Raw genomic sequence first — 20,130 nt, forward strand, 5'->3', positions numbered from 1 at the left:
GATCAAAGAGCCTGATTCGGCATAGTGTTTGTTTTCATGTGACACCATGATAAATATTGAATGAAATCTTGAATGCTTATAATAATATAACTATAGTATATAAATAATGTTCAGATATTATTGCAACCGTTCTTTGGTTTGCACGGCTGTCAGTTTGTACTAAGCTACCTATGCTAAGCACATCTGATTACATCTGATGCCAAGCCCCCACTGCAGTGAACATTTAAAAGGAAAATTTCACCCAATTGATTCAAGAGGCAATGAAGATGGTATACATCAGTGCTGGGACAAGGGCAAGGATGTCAAACTGCGTCCCCCCTTCCCTTAGGGTTGGGGTCAGGGCACCCACATCCCTGCAATAAACCATTGTGCCCAGGGCAGCCGCCCCTCCTGCCCAATCTTTGTCCCGGCCCTGTATACAATAAAGTATTATTCATCTCCTGTTGTTCCTGAGGTGCAAAGTCTGTGGTGTCGCAATACATTTCTCTCCCTGTGTGAAACCTAAGGTTTGCTTAACCCCAAGATATGAAACATGTTGAGCTGTATTAGTAACATTTCCTACAGATTCCTACTTGTATCTACTCCAAAAAATAGCAAAAACACTTTTTTCATCCAGTTAGTTGTTTTACATTTGAATATTGATCTTAACGTCCCATCTTGTGTTTGGGGATCTAAAATTGTCATACCCTAGTACAGGCTAAACGATAACACTATATAATAATATACTATTCATTTTTTGCATATCTCTCAGTTGTGCTCAGTGCATGGTAATGAACTGTAATTAAGAAGGAATTATTTCTCAAAGGTTGCAGTGTAGAACATGTCAATCCTTGTAGGTTGCAAGCTTTCATTGTGTGGATGGCTGAATTGAGAATTCAGGTGTGGTTTTGCTTTGGCATATGCAGCTTGTATTGCTTAACACAAGTCAAACATTTGTATGTAATTTGTGTCCATCTATATAAGTATTTATGTATACAAAAGCATTCATACATTGCAGACTTGAAATATATATGGGACTTAATCTGCAAATAAACATCTCTTTGGTTCCGTTATAGCTGTTCCAGATAAATCTGTGAAAGAAGGACCTAAAATAGTTGGAAGTGCAAAAGACACAATAAAGAAACTGTTGGCACATAAGAACAGCCTAAAAAGAAATGAAGACATAAAGAATCTAATACCTGAATTGGTCGTGACACCATCTCCAAAAACACACTTGCAGCCATTTGACTATGTGGATGGAGTCTACATAGGAGACCCAAATAAAGCAGAGGAAGAATATGAGGAAGAGGAGGAAGACCAGGAGGAAAATGAAGATGAAGAAAAGGATCATGGAGATGATGATGATGATGACTATGAAAATACAATTGGAAAAAAGAAAACACTGAGAGGGGATGTGTTTGGTGAGTTCTATTTTAACTGTATTTGATGAAAGAGATGAGTGAATAATCAAAAATGGAAAACTCAGTTCTGTCACCCAGCCCACTCCTACTGTCCTATCAGATGGATTCAAATACACCAGTATCTAATATTTCTTTTTAACTCAAATTTCTAAACAGTTTATCTAAACATTAAAAAGAAAAGGACATGCAACTCTTCTTAGATACCTGCATAGCACCACAGTCATACAGGGGGGAGATTTACTAATACTGGAACATGCAAAATATGGTGCAGCTCTGCATGGAAACCAATCAGCTTCCAGGTTTGTCAAAGCTTAATTGAACAAACTGAAGTTAGAAGCTGATTGGCTACCGTGTACAGCTGCACCAGATTCTGATTGCTCTAATTTTAGTAAATCTCCCCCACAGTCTGCTAACTTCATGGCTGGAGGCATGTGAATGTTTAGATACTTTTCCATGCTTTTCAGCATTTAATGGAGCAGATCCTAGGAAAATGGGCCTTCTCCATCTGAAAATATTAGTTCACCATAGATGGATACTGGGTTTTTCCATTTTACCAATGCCTGAGGATCTGGTGAGGAAACACGGGAGGGGTTATATACTACTAACCCTTACCACGGGAGTAAACAAGTTGCTTACCGATATATACCATTGTAGTCATCATGAAGAAGAATTATCTCTAATTACTTTCATCCATTATGCAATACATTAAGAATAATCACAGCCTGACCCATATCAAACCCCAGTCAAAGTACACAGTTAAGACCTTAAAGAGAAACAATAATTATTTGTGGTCAAATGCAATTTCTTTTATAAATTTTACACAATTTTTAATTATTCATATAAACAAATAAACCTTTACAAGCTGCCTCTAAAATACTCAGTTTGTAAAGAACGCTGAGCTATCTAATAACCAAGCTCAGCAGTGGTTGCTTACTTTGTTAGTAGCTATGTGTAACTGTTCCCAGTGATAGACAGGTCTATTAGTACCACAGTAGCTCTAAAGAAAAGACTCTTTAGATAGCACAGAGCCCATACAGTGCTCTCCATCTACTGACTGCAAATAATGAAGATAAAAAATTAATATGCAATAGTTCAAAGTTGTCGGTTTTAAACATACAGTATATTTGCATTTTCAAACAACGTTTTAAATTCAACTGAATCTTGTAAATAAATAAAGAAAACTATATATTAAAATATAGTATTGGGATGCCTGCCTTTACAAACACATGAACTTTAATGGCATCCCAGTCTTGGTCCATAGGGTTCAATATTGAGTTGGACCACCCTTTGCAGCTATAACAGCTTCAACTCTCCTAGGAAGGCTGTCCATAAGGTTTAGTAGTGTGTCTATGGGAATGTTTGACCAGTCTTCCAGAAGTGCATTTGTGAGACCAGGCACTGATGTTGGATGAGAAGATCTGGCTCGCAGTCTCCGCTCTAATTCATCCCAAAGGTTCACTATTGTTTCTTGGCCCTAATACAGGTACAAACAATAAATATTGTACACATATGTGATATTGCCAGAAATGCCAGGAGTGGAATCATTTTTTTTTTTTTTTTTTTTTGGTGGTAGGTCATGGTAATAGCAAATAATATACAGCTAAATTAAAATATATATATATATATTTTTTACTATTATGGGTTTTCTTTTGCCAATAAACAAAATTGGGAGATATCTATTACGATTTTCCACCAAATTAAGTCCAAATTTATTTTGAAAAAAAAGGTATAATTCACCCAGATACACTACGTAGTTGTAATGATACGTATAGTTTTACTAATATTTTCCAAAGTTGAAAAACTGGGTACAGACAATAAAGCTTAACTCCATGTTTTAGTAAAATCTAAAATAGATTGCTTTGGACCAAGCTGGTCGTACCACTATGAAAATACAGCTCTGTATAGTACATACAGTTCATGCAATGCTGATAGCAGGCGCATTTATTAGTGAAGGAAATAGTTAATTTGGACCAGCTTGGTCCAAACAAACTATTTAAAGTTAAATGAAACATGGAGTTAAGCTTTAAGATATGTTTTACCCTCTCACATGTTAAACAGCTTAGAAACACCTTTTGTGTGTTTACATAAGAGGAATGGCAGCCTGCCAAGATTCTGCTCTCTATAGAAAATAGCTGAGATGTCTATGCCTCTGTTGTGAACATTGAAGAACTTTTCCCCTTCTGACGTCACGGACCCAGCATGCACCAGTCCGTGATGTCAGAAGGGGGCGGTGCCACCAGGTAAAGTAGACAGGTGGCCCCGCCCATTCTCTATAAAAGAACTGTCAAACGTAGAAGCCTGCAGTAGGCATAGCACCTCCGTGCCAGCGAAAGAGCAATTTTTTTTCATTTTTTTTTCTTCGGGTTGGCGGCTTGATTTGCGATTGATCTACAATAAAGGATCTGTCAAAAACTGCCTCTGTGTTTTTATTATTTTTTGACATTTTTTTGATGAACGGGTAGGGGTACTATGTACCAGATAACAATTCACAAGGGGGGGAGGGATCTAGGGGCCCCCTTGTTAAAGAGGGCTTCCAGATTCCGATAAGCCCCCCACCCGCAGATCCCATCAACCATATCCCAGGGTTGTCGGAAGAGACCCTTGTCCCCATCAACATAGGGACAAGGTATTTTGGGGTGGGGAGCGCAGAGCCTCCCCTGCCCCAAAGCACCCACCCTCCCATGTTGAGGGCATGTGGACTGGTATGGTTCAGGAGGAGAGTGCTTGCTTGTCCCCCCTTTTCTGACCTGCTGGGCTGCATACTGGGATAAAGGTCTAGTATGGATATTGGGGGGGCCTGGTATGGATTTTTAAGTAGAACCCCATGCCAAAATTTTTTAAAAAACAGTGTGGGAGCCCTTCCAAAATCCATACCAAGCCACATGTCTTCAACATGAGGGGTGCTTTGGGGCAGAGGGGCTCTGCCCGCCCCCAAAGCACTTTGTCCTCATGTTGATGGGGACAAGGGCCTCTTCCCCACCACCCAGGTGGTTGTGAGGGTCTGCAGGCGATGGGCTTATCTGAATCTGGAAGGGGGCCCCCAGATCCCGACCCTCCATGTACCCCTGATATTAGGTGGACCTCACGCTGTTTTTTTTCTTTACATTTTGGCATGGGGTTCCCCTTAAAATCCACACCAGACCTGAAGGGCCTGATATGGATTGGGGGGGGGCACACTGTTTTTTTTTTTCAAAATTTTCTATTGCCGGCATTCTTTTGTTTACATTTCAGCTCTCAGTGGGTAAGTCCACTGACAGCTGATGAGTCATTGGTTGTTAAGGACGCGGCGGCCGGCTTCCCATCCCACTTCTTAACAACCAGCTCTTCTTCACACACAATTTGAGTTGGTCGATCATTTTTCGACCGATCCGGATTCTAATAGTTTCCAAAAATTTGGAATTTGTTAGGAAACAAAGCAAAATCAAACGAATTTCAATTAAATTTGTTACTATTTCATTCAGAGATTCGGATACATCCAAATCTCCGAATAACCAAAAATTTGTTTGAATCTACATTTGGACAAAAACCAATTGCACATGTCTATATCATTATGGTGCCAAATAATGTATCTGAATGCTGAGAAAGTTTTGCTATGTACAGTCTTAGATCTAAGCCTCCAGTACATGAAATTATTTGGTATGGAATGCAAATTGCTGTGGGCTACAGACAAAAGGAATTTTGAGCACGACATTTAACTGAGTTTAGATTTATTAGATTCAATGAAAAAGGAAGCCCATGATGCCCTATTACTGCAACAGGTTAGATATTGTAGCTTTTGTAATCTCAAAGATTTTTTTAAAAAATGAATTGAACTTAACAATATTAGAATTTGCAATAATTAAATGATAAGGATAATACCATAAATGCTTAATCTACTTTTCAAAGGTAAACTGCATGTATTTTCCATTCCAGAGATCATGACCCAGACAGAAGCTCTGTGTTAGGTAGATAATAGCAGCATGCTGCAGCGTGCTTTGTTATCACTAGAATTCTACCAGGTGTCACTAAGCACTGATTGGTTCTGAGTTATACTGGTAATCTAGAATGCGCAATATGGATGCTGCAAATGATGGAACTATTCCATGTTCGCCTACAACCATTAATGTAAGCAAGACCATCCCTATATATCCCCTGGTGAATAATAAATCCCAGTTCCAGCCAAAATGTAAAATCTCTAACATTTTTTGCTTGTTTTGTTAAGTGGAGTGGGAAGTGGGTAGAATTTCTGTGAGGCTTCTATTGCTGTTTGCGTACCCAGTAGGTTCTAGTGTCATCTGACAAGAATGGAAGGAAAATATCCCCATCGGAGACAAAAAGAGATGTGGAAACCTGGATTCTATTAATTTTCCACATTATCCAGCACTACAAGTAAATGTTTTGGCTAAATTTGGGTTTTAAGGGGTTTTCTACTTTACCTATAGAATAGATTTATCCCATCTTAGCCTGAACTTTCTAATCCCTGTGGGATTTAAAGGGTAACTCCACTTTTGTTGAAAAAAAACATTCCCCTCTGGGTGATCTATGTACATTGCAAAATTTTAATAAACTTTGTTGCAGATTCCTACATTTTAGGCTACTTTCACACTGGGGCATTGGGGGTGTCGTTTACCAACGTTTACTGTAGTTTTTGCAGAGGTTTTCAGTCACTAGCAGGCCTTTTTAACCCCCGCTAGCATCCAAAAAAGGGTTAAAAACGCCCGCAAAGCGCCACTGCAGCTGGCGGTTCGGCGGTTTCAATGGGCAGGCGTGTGTATACACCGCTCCTACAGCGCTGCAAAGATGCGGCTTGCTGGACTTTTTTTGGTGTCCTGCCAGCACACACTGCTTCGGTGTGAAAGCACTCGGGCTTTCACACTGGAGTGAGAGGAGAGGCTCATTTTTAATAATATTCAATTACAATATGACTTGAGTAGCAATTGTATACTGTATGATACATTTTGCTTTTTATTTGCTTTTTTATTTCCCATGAAAGTGGAGTTACCCTTTAAAAGTTTCATATTTCATACGTTTAAATGACCCTAATTTATTATGGTTTTGCTTCCCTTTTATTGCTAACAGTAAACAGGACAAATAAAGAGGGTGAATCTCTCACAGGCATACAGACAGCAATAACAACCAGGCGGGTGTTCTATTTCCTTTTGAGTTTCAAATACTCACTGGGCAGCCCTAACATATCCATGTATTATGTTCAAACAGGGTGAGCTTAACCATAAAAAAATAAAACAAAAGAATAGAATATTTACAAAGTGTCTGCATGTAAGGTAAAGAACAGCCAAATGTTCAAATATTTATCTGCAAGTGTTTCCTAAGCCAGATCTCTATATACACCGCTTATGTTTATGTTAGAATTTGAAGACCTCACTTGACCTATTTCTGCCATCAGAAAAAAATTAAACTAAATAAATCACTACCAGTGTCTACACAAATGTGTGCTTTAGGATTGTAAGCAACCTGGTACAACACACATCTTCTCCTCTGGTATAAACAAACATGCTCCCCCACAATCCAGCTGTGGACTGTTCCTGACGTCCTCACATCCAGAGCAGGTCTATGGGCATGATGATGACAGGAACAGTCCAACCTACAAGACTGCTAGACCATGGGGGGGAAGGAGCCACAGGGACTGGTATTGTGCAGGGAGGATCAGAGGATCAGGTAAGTATATCTCCGTTCTCCAATCCCCTAGACAAAAAGTGAGCAGTTGTCCTGTGAAGTGTGGGCACATCCCTATTGCATGGGAAAACTATTTTTTGTCCAGAGTTGTGCTTTAACCACTTGACCTCAGGAAGATTTACCCCACCTTCATGACCTGGCCATTTTGTGCGAAACGGCACTGCGTTACTTTAACTGACAATTGGACGGTCGCATGACGCTGCACCGAAATAAAATGTATGTCATTTTTTCCCACAATTAGAGCTTTTTTTGGTGGTATTTGATCACCTCTGCTTTTTTTTTGCGCTATAAACAAAAAAAGACGGACAATTTTGAAAAAAAAAAACAATATTTTTTGCTACAAAACATATCCATTAAAAAAAATGTAAAAAATCTCATTTGTTCATAAATTTAGGCCCATATGTATACTGCTACATATTTTTGGTATAAAAAAATCCCAATAAGCATATATTGATTTGTTCGTTATAGCATCTACAAACTATGGGATATTTTTATTTTCATTTAGTTTTTTTATTTATTTTACTAGTAATGGCGACGATCAGCAACTTATAGAGGGACTGTGATATTGCAGCAGACAGTTTGGACACTGTACTTGGAAGCGCAGTGGCTGTAAATTTGAGGGGGACATGCAAGGAAAATAAAAATCAGCATTTTAGCTTGTACATGATTGGATGATAAAATCAGCAAAGCTTCCCCTCATTTTCGATCTACCCCTCGGATTTACAGCGACTGCACTTCCAAGTGCGCTTGCAGTGCACTTGTAGTGCAAAGTGGATTTGCCTTTCGTAAATAACCCCCTATGCGTTCATGCACACTATAGGCATTTTAAGGAGTTTAGTGGCATGGGAGTTTAGAGGCAGAGAGAAAAAATCACTTGTGCGTTCAAGAGAGGAGCTTTTGAGCATAAAAAAACCCTCAAAAGCTCCTTAACGCAGGTTAACGCTAGCCACATTCCCACCAGAATTCTGGCTGATTGAAGGTATTAACATCAGACATGGGAACTCGCATTAATGCACATTAACGCCCATTCAAAATGTGGCTTTTTACTGTGTTTTTGCTGCTGCTAAATTTCTGTAGGAGAGAAAAGCATCACGAGCATACAATGTGTATGAGGCCTTATTCTTATTTACTTGGGAGGCAAATGAAAAATCCATATGTTTCTTTTTATTTCATTACCATTTTGGTCATGAAAGCAATAAACTTAACACTGCAATTCACGAATCAGATTATAGCAGTGGTTTATCTTTCTATAGTACAATGTAAATGGCATGCATTTAGCTAAGCCATTGATCTCCCTGCTGTGGAATACATTATGAAAGGATACATTTCTGACTGACTTTTCAGCATTGGAAACAGTCCTTATTTATGGCTTATATGTTCATTAAAAACATGAAATGTAAGAGTTTTGGAATTCTGTGGCATGCAAAAAAAAAAAAAAAATTTCCATTAAGTTAATGGCTGCCATATGCGCAGAAGTGTTCTGCCTATATAGTTCCTGGTTCACAGATGCCAAAACATATTCAGATTAAAAAATTTTCACAACCATAGCTGTTAGCATAACAGCAATCTGCTCCCGTTACTAATAGCTTGGCAACCCAAAATGGGCACTTTTTGAAAAATGCGGTGACAATAAGCAAATGAATGCTGACCTTTCCATATAAAATTAATAAGCTCGACTTTCCTTTATCTACATTCCCTCTTACACAGTCACAGAAAGTTTATGTACAAATTATATAAATTATAACCAAAGGCAAACTTTTTTTTTTGTTTTAGATAAAGTGGAGAAGGATTGGAATACATGTAAATTTGTATTGTCTTTGTTATAAATCCATTCAGCACCAGACCCCTATGTTTCTTTCTTTAGTTGGGAGTTCATGGCCCACAGTGAACACCATCAACAACCATTTGATAAAAACACCAGCACTCAACTGGGTTTTTATTGATGTCTGTTCCATCTTTTACTTCATGTTTTGGCTATGGGACAGGAAGTGAAATGAATTCTCCCCAATAAAAGAGAGAATATAGGCCTGCTTAGGGCTTTTTGTTTATCAGATAGTAGGTGTATGAACCAAGTCCCATCCATCTTTCACGCTACGACCCCTACACACAAAATGCAGGGTTCAGGAGTGATAAATAATAAATATAATAAAACCCTGTTCCCACACTGTAAGCCACCTCAGCTCAATGTTATAGTGTGAACAAGGCACATTAAAAAAAAACTAATTTTGTCAATGTGCCCTTGTGTTGAGCTTGTATTGATCTATGCAAATCAACTGACATGGTGTGAAAGAGACCTTAATTTTTTTAGAAAGCAGCTAGAGTCTTCCAATCAGTAGGGAAAATGAGCTTTACTGATTACAGAGCTGTAGTTCTGACTCAGCAGGAGCCATTGCAGAGCAACCACTGCTTCCACACAAAAAGCAAAAGTCCTTTTCTACAGCATTCTGGCAGGAGACAGGCTTTTCTACTCAGGCTGTGAATGATTTCTAAAGAAAATAAACTGTAAGGCCTCATTCACATGAGCACTGAGGCCTATAGCGCATGAATGGACTGTGTGTTTATGCAGCTTGAGTCGGCAGGTGCTGCACGCAGGCAGTCCATGTAAGTGTATTGGGATGTAGCAGCTGCATGGACATAGCACATCCTAATTTAACAGGTGTGCGGGTTGCAGGTTAACACCCCTGAATACACACTGTAGGCGTCCAAGTCTGCTCAGCTGCACCCGCATGTCTGTCAAGACTTACACGGGCTGCCATTGACTTATATGGGCTGCCTGCATGCAGCACTTGGCAGCTCAAGCCAAATAAAGACATGGCCCATTCTCGGTTTATAATTCTCAGCACCCATGTGAATGAGGCCTAGGACTTTTGTTTTGATGCACCGGGTATGTAGTTAGCTGATATACAAATGTTCAGTTGAGCTATTCATGGGCCATTCACATGTCTGCCCATAAAATATGCACGTCTTAATATGTGTTATCAAATAGAATTTTAAAGAAAATTGGGTCTGGTGTAATGATGAAAAATCAGTAGTAAGAGACATATTTAAGATGTAATTTCTTACATAGCGCCTACCCCACATTTCCGGGGCCTGGTGGTGGCCCCCAGAGGCAGAGAGGGCTGACATTCCTCCTCAGGGTGCAGGTTACTAGGCATAGTTGGTGATGTACAAGATAGAAAATTGGGCGCCAGTCACTTTTTTGCTTGAACAAAGAGAAGTTTATTTCTCACAAACAGGAAAATGTGGGAGAGAGGGGCTGGGGCACAGGACACCCAATAGTAACGATCAGCAGACAGACAGACTCCTTAGACAAAAAGGTGAGATAAGACAGACAGCAGTACAGGAAAAGAGCCTTCAAGCTGAACCAGCACATCTGTACTTTGTAGAACAGGCTGTCTCCTATAGTAACTGAACTTTACGCATTGCATCCTACAGATTTATTTTGGATGAGTTCTCTCTTGAAGCTCTCCCAGCCACCTCAATGGGGCCCCTGTCCAAGAAGAGTCACCTCTGGTACTTCTCTAGAACTCCATCCCTCTCAGCATTGTTTCCATGTATTGAGCAGGCTCTACTCTGTAGAATCTTGAACACCTGGATAGGCCTCAAACAGATCTAGCAGCCAGTAGAATTCCTGGGTAGGCCTCAGGCTTCAGGCCTAGCAGCCAGGAGCTGTTCCACATGCCCACCCAGACCTCACTCTGGGCGGAGAAGACCTAGATCACCTGACTCTCTTCAAATAAATACCTATTCCCAGCATTCATAGCAGCCAGTCTGATTGGCTGAGAAAGGTATGTTTAGTCATAACCTGAATTCACTGTAGCTCATCATACTAATGCCAAAGGCCACAGTGCCACCTACTGACAAAAGGGAGAAGCCACAACTGAAACAGGATTAGGATGAAGCCCATTTGATCCATAAACAGGCTAGCTACCACCCAGCACGCTAAATTTACCTGTAGCCCTGTTTTAGGACAAGGGTGCTACACTATAAGAACATGCAAGTCGCTTAGTGGTCATAATGACCCTTAGGCTTCAACACTTTATGAATCAGTGACCTGGAACAAGTATGCAGATCAGGAGTACTGACATACTGAGAGAAAAAAAGCTAAACACCAAACATTTTGCAAAAGGATCTCAGTAATGGCATTCTCCATATTTCTTGCACTACAAAGTTCCTTAAAAATGCTTAAATAGCAGGTGTGTAGGGCCCCAACTGCAACATGTTATCCTATTATACCATTATTCGTGGCATTATTCCTATGTTCCTTAAAATCCCAGGAAGTTTCTGCTGATGGATTGTGCAGATATTCAGAATACTAAATGCTTTTTTGTGTGTTCCCCGTATAAGACTGAAGTAAGTAGAAAGACATATAGTGAACTCTAGGATTTAGTTCACTGTCTGTGTATGATTGGTTAGCTACAATCAGACCATCTAAGAAGACATAAAAATCAGTGGTTGTAAATATAAACCAAGTCACTGGAAAATTTCCCTGTACCCCTAGTCTTAACATGCATATTGCTGTAGTCGTTGTAAGCTCTGTTTGGTCTGCGTGTTAGCATTTCTAAACAAATGTGTGTGTGTTTTTTCCAAAGACAGGCACTTGACTTCCAGTTTAAACAGTGCTATACTAGGCTATTTCCGAAAAATATGAAAAACAGTTTTACCTAAACCACTGCACAATATACTATAAATTACTGTATAAAGGCTGTTATATATGAAAGTCTTGGATCTTGAGATCCATGCTTTAACTACATAAGGTTTGCTTAATACATAACTAAACGTAACACACAAAATTATAGTGTAGCTTAGCAGTCCTAAGATGTGCTGGCTGCATTTGTTTTTTTAGCTTTTTTCAGGCTAAGAACATTTTCAGCAAGTATAAAAAAATACCAGTTGATCCTATCAGAAATGCACTGTCCTTTTCCTGTTAGCTTAAAAGAAAGCACAAACAATGTTATCTTACTTATGGAAAACTACTACTGCCAATTGGCCTTCTGTAATGCTCTAAAGCTGAACTCCAGGTGCGGATTTAATTGCATAGTTACATAGGTCCAGCTTGGATGCAACTGGAGTCCTCTTCCACTCCTCCATGACGATATCCTGGAGCTAGTGGATGTTAGAGACCTTGCAGTCCTCCACCTTCTATTTGAGGATGTCCCACAGATGCTCAATAGGGTTTAGATCTGGAGACATGCTTGGCCAGTCCATCACCTTTACCCTCAGCTCCTTTAGCAAGGTAGTGGTGGAGGTGTGTTTGGGGTTGTTATCATGTTGGAATACTGCCCTGCAGCCCAGTCTCCAAAGGGAGGGGATAATGCATGGCTTCAGTATGTCACAGTACATGTTGGCATTCATGGTTCCCTCAATGAACTGTAGCTCCCCAGTGCCGGCAGCACTCATGCAGCCCCAGACCATGACACTCCCACCACCATGCTTGACTGTAGGCAAGACACACTTGTCTTTGTACTCCTCACCTGGTTGCTGTCACACACACTTGACACCATCTGAACCAAATAAGTTTATCTTGGTCTCATCAGACCAAAGGACATGGTTCCAGTAATCCATGTCCTTAGTCTGCTTGTCTTCAGCAAACTGTTTGCGGGCTTTCTTGTGCATCATCTTTAGAAGAGGCTTTCTTCTGGGACGACAGCCATGCAGACCAATTTGATGCAGTGTGCGGCATATGGTCTGAGCACTGACAGGCTGACCCCACACCCCTTCAACCTATGCAGCAATGCTGGCAGCACTCATACGTCTATTTCCCAAAGACAACCTCTGGATATGAAGCTGAGCATGTGCACTCAACTTCTTTGGTCGACCATGGCGAGGCCTGTTCTTAGTGGAACCTGTCCTGTTAAACTGCTGTATGGTTTTGGCCACCATGCTGCAGCTCAGTTTCAGGGTCTTGCCAATCGTCTTATAACCTAGGCCATCTTATTGTAGAGCAACAATTTTTTTTCAGATCCTCAGAGAGTTCTTTGCCATGAGGTGCCATGTTGAACTTCCAGTGACCATGAGAGAGTGAGAGCGATAACACCAAATTTAACACACCTGCTCCCCATTCAAACCTGAGACCTTGTAACACTAATGAGTCACATGACACCGGGGAGGGAAAATGGCTAATTGGGCCCAATTTGGACATTTTTACTCAGGGGTGTACTCACTTTTGTTGCAAGAGGTTTAGACATTAATGGCTGTGTGTTGAGTTATTTTGAGGGGACAGCAAATTTACATTGTTATACAAGCCGTACACTCATTACTTTACATTGTAGCAAAGTGTCATTTCTTCAGCGTTGTCACATGAAAAGATATAACACAATATTTACAAAAATGTGAGGGGTGTACTCACTTTTATGAGATACTGTATATACAGACCATATGATGCAATGGATCCATTTTTGTGTTATTGCCACTAGGGTCTTAGTAGGGGAAATACCCCTCTAGTCTTCCATGCCTGTGGAATATTTATTTCTTTCCTTAAAGCGGGATTCTGGGCGTAAAAAAAAAATAAAATAAAAGTCAGCAGCTACAAACACTTTAAATAAGTACTTACCTTTCCTGGGTACCCGCGATGTCGGCCGCCCGAGGCCGACCCGTCCCTCGGCTCTCGGGTCCCGGCACCGCCATCCTAGGTAAGGGAAACAGGCAGTGGAGCCTTGCGGCTTCACTGCCAGTTTCCTACTGAGCACGCGCGAGCGGCGCGGCGCTCTGTGAATGGCCCCGTGGTGTTCTGGGAACATACACAGTTCCCAGAAGACAATGGGGCTGCTCACCGAGGAGCAGAAGACGCCGTGGAAAAGGAAGAGGCAGATTAGGAAGACTGCCTAGCAACAAGGGTTTAGGTAAGTTTACATTTTTTTTTTTCAAATCTTTTTTTTTTATTTTTTTTAGGATTTTTGGTGTAATTTTTTTTTCAGGGTGGCCCTTCACTTTAATTATTACTTATTTATTTAATATCTCTGTTTATATTCATGTATGCATTGTGTAAAATACATTTGACCTTTGTTGTACTTAGCTCTACAGGTTAAAGAGAAGGTGAGAGAAGAGTCTGCTTATAGCCCAGAAGCAGTAGACGTAAAGGTTCTGTCACAAAAATCAGAAGGTAAATTAATGATTTAAATGCACATTTTGCACAGGATGGTAGTAAAAATTTAGCACCACAAATAGCTTGCTGAATGCTCCCTATACTAGCTATACATTAGTATATATGTAGAGAATAGGTTATAGGCCCAAAGGCAAGCACACAAATAGAAGTCCAAAATAATCTAGGTAAAGTCCATATACTTGTGTCAGCTTGGATTCCAGAGAGTAGCTCACTCTGTAGTATAACAGACAAGGAGAAAAGAAAAAAGTGCCACTAAGTGTAGTAGATTATATGCAGTTTAATAAAGCCCCCACAATGGGCTACTCACAAGATATAGGTAGTACACGGCTCATCAATGTGGGTACACTTGGGCTGGTCTGTCTGTCTGTATCTCAAGCGCTGAACGGAGGCGTTTGTCACGCTGTGAGGGAGACAGAAGCTGAGGAAAAGATGATCCGCACTCATTGCTCTTAAAAAGTGTAATGTTTATTGACAAGCCACAGTGACCAAACGCAAATGAGAACAGTTGACGCGTTTCAGCCAATAAGGCCTTAGTCATAACCACATTACAGACATGAAACTTTGACATAAATAGTAGCTCCAAGGATCACTGGCTCCACCCATTAATTGTCTTAATTGACTACAGGCAATTATCCAAAAAAGGGGAATCAGCTATACTGCATATTGTATGCTACTATTTGTCACACACCTTATAGTGATAATAAGTACATGTGTTCACACACTCGTGCATGCACTCATGCACATATACATGATTAAAACACACCATGAAATACAAAAAACATTAGATAAAAAAGTAAAAAATAAAAATAATAATCCAGGTATGTGAAAAAAGACACCAGAGGAGGAAAAGAGAGAAAGAGAGAGGAGGCTCTGGGGAGAGACATGCTTAATGTAAGTGCAAATCCAGATCCCACCTCAGGTTTAACCCCTGAGGCAATCTAGTTTTTAATCTAAAAATCCACCATGCTTCTCTCCCCAGTAGCCTTCTCTCCCTGTCACCTCCCCTGGGCGAGTGAACCAACCGTTCTATTCCTCTAAAGCAGAAAGAGGAGAGATCACCCTGGTGACATTTCCTAAAGTGACGCGTTGCATTTGAAATATTTCTAGCATTTGGGTTATTTGTGTCACAGTAGTGTTCCCCTTTACGGGCTCTCAAAGGACGTGTGGTACAGCCTACATATTGGAGGCTGCATGAAATACAGGTGATCAGATAAATGACATAGTTCGTGCCACAGTTGATGTATTGCTGTATAGTAAACTCTTCACCTGTAGCTGTGGCAACAAATGTTTTACCCAGATCACACAAGTTACGGTACCTACAGGTTTTTATATTACAAGGGTAACTGCCAGGATAGGAGAGCCAGGTGGTTGGAATTGTTTGGATGAAAATAGACTAGGTGATAGTGCAGTCCCCAGTGTGGGTGCACGTCAGCTAGAAAAAAGGCAACCTGCTTGCAGAATTTTATTCAAATCTTTATCTGTATGTAATATTGGCAGATTCTTTTTTATTATTCTGACTATTTGATAATATTCTTGGGAAAATGTCATTGCAAATGTAATGGGTTTACTCGTTTTTCTATTTCTAGAGTTGTGAGGTTGATGAGGTTTGTTATTATTTTTATGCTCTCTCTCAGTTTTAGGCTTATCTGACAATAATTCCTCTCTGTCCATCATCAAACCCCTTTCTAGTCCTTGGTGTATAACAGATTTGTTATAACCTCGGTCCAATAAGCGCTGATGAATGACCTTACATTCTAGTTCAGAGGTTGAGTTTGTTGAACAGTTACGTTTAGCTCAAATAAACTCCCCATAAGGGATGGCATTTATGGTGTGGGATGGATGACAACTGGTTGCAAAAAGTGTGGTGTTACCATACCAGAGAAAGGTTTCCTATAGGTGCATGTTGAAACATCACCTGTAGTTGGATCGCCCTTTAGGGTGATGTCTAAAAAGTTGATACTGGAAACATCATGCTCAATTGAAAAATGTAGATTTAATTGATTATCATTCAGAAACTTCAAAAATTCATGCAATCCCATAATGTCACCATCCCACACCATCACGAGGTCATCGATAAAACAACCATACCAAACAATCTGCTTAGTAAAAGGGTTGCTGGGATAGAACAAAACTTGTTCCTCCCACCAACCCATGTAGAGGTTCGCCATGGACGGTGAGAATCTAGCACCCATCGATGCCCTGCAGCGCTGGGCTGTGGCTAGAAGGAAGCCAGAGAGAAGCTAGAGAGGCTCCAGGATCCAAGGAGGAACGCGGCGTGGAGCACAGTCTACCACACTTCGTGGCGCTTTTTTCATTAGCTATACATTTGTGATGGATTTAAAAAAAAACATTGCAAAGACTTTTAAGTACAGCTCCCATTCACTCTTTCATATTGCCCTTTCACACAACTTAAAGTGGAGGTCCGCCCACCGCTGCAAGAATTAAAAGCCAGCAGCTGCACATACTGCAGATGCTGACTTTTAATAATCGGACACTTACCGGTCCTGGAGTCCAGCAATGTCAGCACCGCAGCTGATGTTTCCATCAGCAGTCGGGTGCATGCCCCCTCCATTGCGAGTAATACTTTATATTCCCATTGCACACATTCCTGGTATAAGCTGTCAATGTTTGGGTGCTGCAGCAACAACCAGCTGGATACTGGTTCAAGTCACAACTTAGATATTGGCCAGCACACCAAGGATCGACACAAAGTGGCGTCCAAAGGGGTAGTTTATAGCATGATCACAACACAAGAAAGGTGCAACGTTTCGGAGTCACACAGGACCCCTTCGTCAGGCATGTGATCATTTGAACGCCACTTTGTGCCGATCCTTGGTGTGCTGGCAAATATCTACATTGTCCATTTCGAGTAAGGAAACCCGGCAGTGAAGCCTTATGGCTTCACGCCGGGAACCCTACTGTGCATGCGCGAGGCTCCGCTCCTCTCTCCTACTGACCCGGCAGCCGGGAAGGAGGAGGGAGCCCGGGCGGTGACGTCATTACCTGCGGCTGTGGCTCCCGGAAGTGGGAACAGGATACCTGTTAAAGGCAGGAATCCTGTTCCCCCTCCCCCTGAAAGGTGCCAAATGTGGCACTGGAGGGGGGGGAGTACAATGAGCAGAAGTTCCACTTTTGGGTGGAACTCCGCTTTAAAGTGACCCTGTCAGCACAGAGGGGTCAATTCACTAAGAGATAATTACTGCATGAATTTTTGCCTTTAAATAACTCAAGCAGGATTTAGCTCAAAAGTAGTAAATTCACTAAAAGTATTATTTAACAAATAAGTTAAAACAAATAGGTAATATTTAACCCTGTATATTTTTAGCTTAATGTGTTAAGCACAATAAAATAAACATTCTCTAATAAACTATTTGGTAAAAGTCTTCCCCCAGCACTTGCAGTTTACAACTTTCAATGCTAGTGGCTCCTGGTCTCTTAGTGCTGCTTCCCTGAACCTCCGATCTTCACAGGAAAAAGGTAACAGTGGACAGTGCAGTCTCCAGTCTGTTAGGAGTAGGTCAGGGGAAAGAGGAGGGAGGAGTAGGGAAGTGCCTTACCATTTTAGGCTACAGGACTTTGGGGGTTATTTACAAAAGGCAAATCCACTTTGCAGTACAAGTGCACTGAAAGTGAACTTGTAAGTGCAGTCGCTGTAGATCGCTGTAGATCTGAGGGGAAGCTCTGAAATGAGGTGAAGCTCTGCTGATTTTATCATCCAATCATGTGCAAACAAAGATGCTGTTTTTTATTTTCCTTGCATGTCCCCCTCAGATCAACAACGACTGCACTTCTAAGTGCACTTGCAGTGCAAAGTGGATTTGCCTTTCATAAATAACCCCCAATGTGTTTCTACTAATGTACACAGTGTAGGGAGACAGAGCTCTAGTCCCTGCATGCAAAGGTTACTCCATAGGATGCTGCAAGAGAAAGGAGCCACCCTGAAACAGGAAACTTGAGGCAGCGATCATGGCACCAGCTTAAACAGGAATATAGACAAGGATTAAAATAGAAACAAAGCTGCATATTTAGTATGTAATCAAGTCAGTTGCTGAATGTGCTTAAAAAGAGTAGGATTTTAACAAAAGAGTTCCCATTGGGGTTCCTGGGGGAGTGGCACTCAAGTTATGGTTAACATGTAGTTACTCCAGTTACGAATATGACAGTTCCAAGTTTTCTGTTATCTTGACAACCAGATATTTTACTTTATATCTGTACTTACATGTACGATTTAATGTAAATCGCTGTACAATGTGCACATTGTATCTCTGTGAACTTATTGCAAAACCAATAAAAAACTATTGAAACAAAAAAAGTGGATGATTTACTTTGTCATGTGATATTTAGCATTTACATTTAGTGTTGTTTGTTAGTGTTTTATCACATTTTTTTACAGGCTAACACTGCACCAGTGGGAGATTGCTCTGTAAATGAAGACACAAAGAAATATTGTAAAACTGTGAAAACATTATAGTGTATCTTCATTTACAGAACAATCTTTCTTTAGTGCAATGTTACAATTTATTTACATTCCTGAGCTAGGGACATAACATTTCCTTCTGAAACATTGTTTTCTTTTAACCTCCCTGGCAATTTTCCCGAGTGTGGCTCGGGGGTTAAAATTCAGGACCATTAGCGGTAACCCGAGCCACACTCGGGATTACATCGCAGGATCCTGGTGTGGCTTTACTTACCTTGTCCCCGGGATCCTGCGCTGTCCCCCACTGTGTCTGCGGGCTCCGTCCTCCTCCGAAGCCTCTCTGTGCCAGGCTCCGTTCCCTGCAAGCGGCGCGACGCACGGGGGCGGAGCCTGGCGGCAAATTCCAAAAATTGTAAAAACATAACACATACAGTACTGTAATCTTACAGATTACAGTACTGTATGAAATTATTTCACATCCCTTTTGTCCCCAGTGCTTTGTCCTATGCCCTGCATGCAGTTTTATGTTATATATACTGTTCTTTCTGCCTGGAAACTGGAGATTGTCCATAGCAACCAAAAAGTGTCCCTTTACATCAAAAGTGGCTTTAGACCAGCTAGAAAACAGCGATAGTAAATTAGAACACTTGCAGAATTGAGCGATAATGAATCGTGGGGAAATTTATTTTATGTTTTTTTTTTTTTTTAATTATTTATTTTTATTTATTATATTATAATTTATGTTTTTGTGTTTCAAACTTTATCATACCCGGGATATCTACTAGACTCTTGTTTGGACAGATTTAAGTGTGTTATTGTTAAGAATTACAGACCTACAATATAAAACGCCAAATTTCCATGCAAAATAATTGTACCGCTTTCAGCACCTAAAATCCGAAATAATCATACCGCCAGGGAGGTTAACCTACTGGCCAGTGCAGAGTTCCCCTCATTCTTATTTTGTTCTTTCCTAAAATATTGACTGCCTATACCCCTGGTGCCCAAAGTGTGGCCCAGGGGCCACATGCAGATCTTTAGCACTTTTTTGTGTGGCCCTCTGGGCTCCCATACACACTAATCTGTCTTTTCCTATTGCCCTGTTGAAGCCGTGATTTCTAGCAGTCTCATGTAATATGTCCCTAGTCAATTAATGTCTACGAAAGTATGTCCCCAGTCTCCAATAACTTCTATAGCATGCTCACAATCTCCGACAGTCTCCTCCACAGCCTCTGACCATCTCTTGGATCATGTTTGCAGTCTCTGACCATATCTTGGATCATGTTTGCAGCCTCTGACCATCTTTTGGATCATGTCTAGGGTCTTTGACTGTCTCTTGTGTCATGCCTGTAGTCTCTGACCATTTTTTTCACCATGTCTGCAGTCTTTGACCATCTCTTGTATCATGTCTGCAGTCTCTGACCATTTTCTTCACCATGTGTGCAGTTTTTGACCATCTCTTGTATCATGTCTGCAGTCTCTGACATCTCCTGTATAATTACCACAGTCTTTGACCATCTCCTGTATGATACCCGTAG

At 40.8% G+C, this 20,130-nt stretch overlaps 1 protein-coding gene across 2 annotated transcripts in view; it reads left to right on the forward strand.

Annotated features, from left to right (window-relative positions):
- EGFL6 (EGF like domain multiple 6) overlaps window positions 1-20,130 on the forward strand; it is a 137,433-nt gene that overhangs the window by 96,992 nt on the left and 20,311 nt on the right. Inside the window, exons 8-9 of one of the 2 annotated variants that reach the window (XM_073614861.1) lie at window positions 1,056-1,400; window positions 14,089-14,175. In XM_073614861.1, the coding sequence (XP_073470962.1) occupies window positions 1,056-1,400; window positions 14,089-14,175 (432 nt within the window). The remainder of the gene's footprint in view (window positions 1-1,055; window positions 1,401-14,088; window positions 14,176-20,130) is intronic. The other variant, XM_073614862.1, reaches the window with a different exon arrangement.

This window comes from Aquarana catesbeiana, linkage group LG02 (genome assembly GCF_042186555.1).
Source record: "Aquarana catesbeiana isolate 2022-GZ linkage group LG02, ASM4218655v1, whole genome shotgun sequence".
NCBI classification, from domain to species: domain Eukaryota; kingdom Metazoa; phylum Chordata; class Amphibia; order Anura; family Ranidae; genus Aquarana; species Aquarana catesbeiana.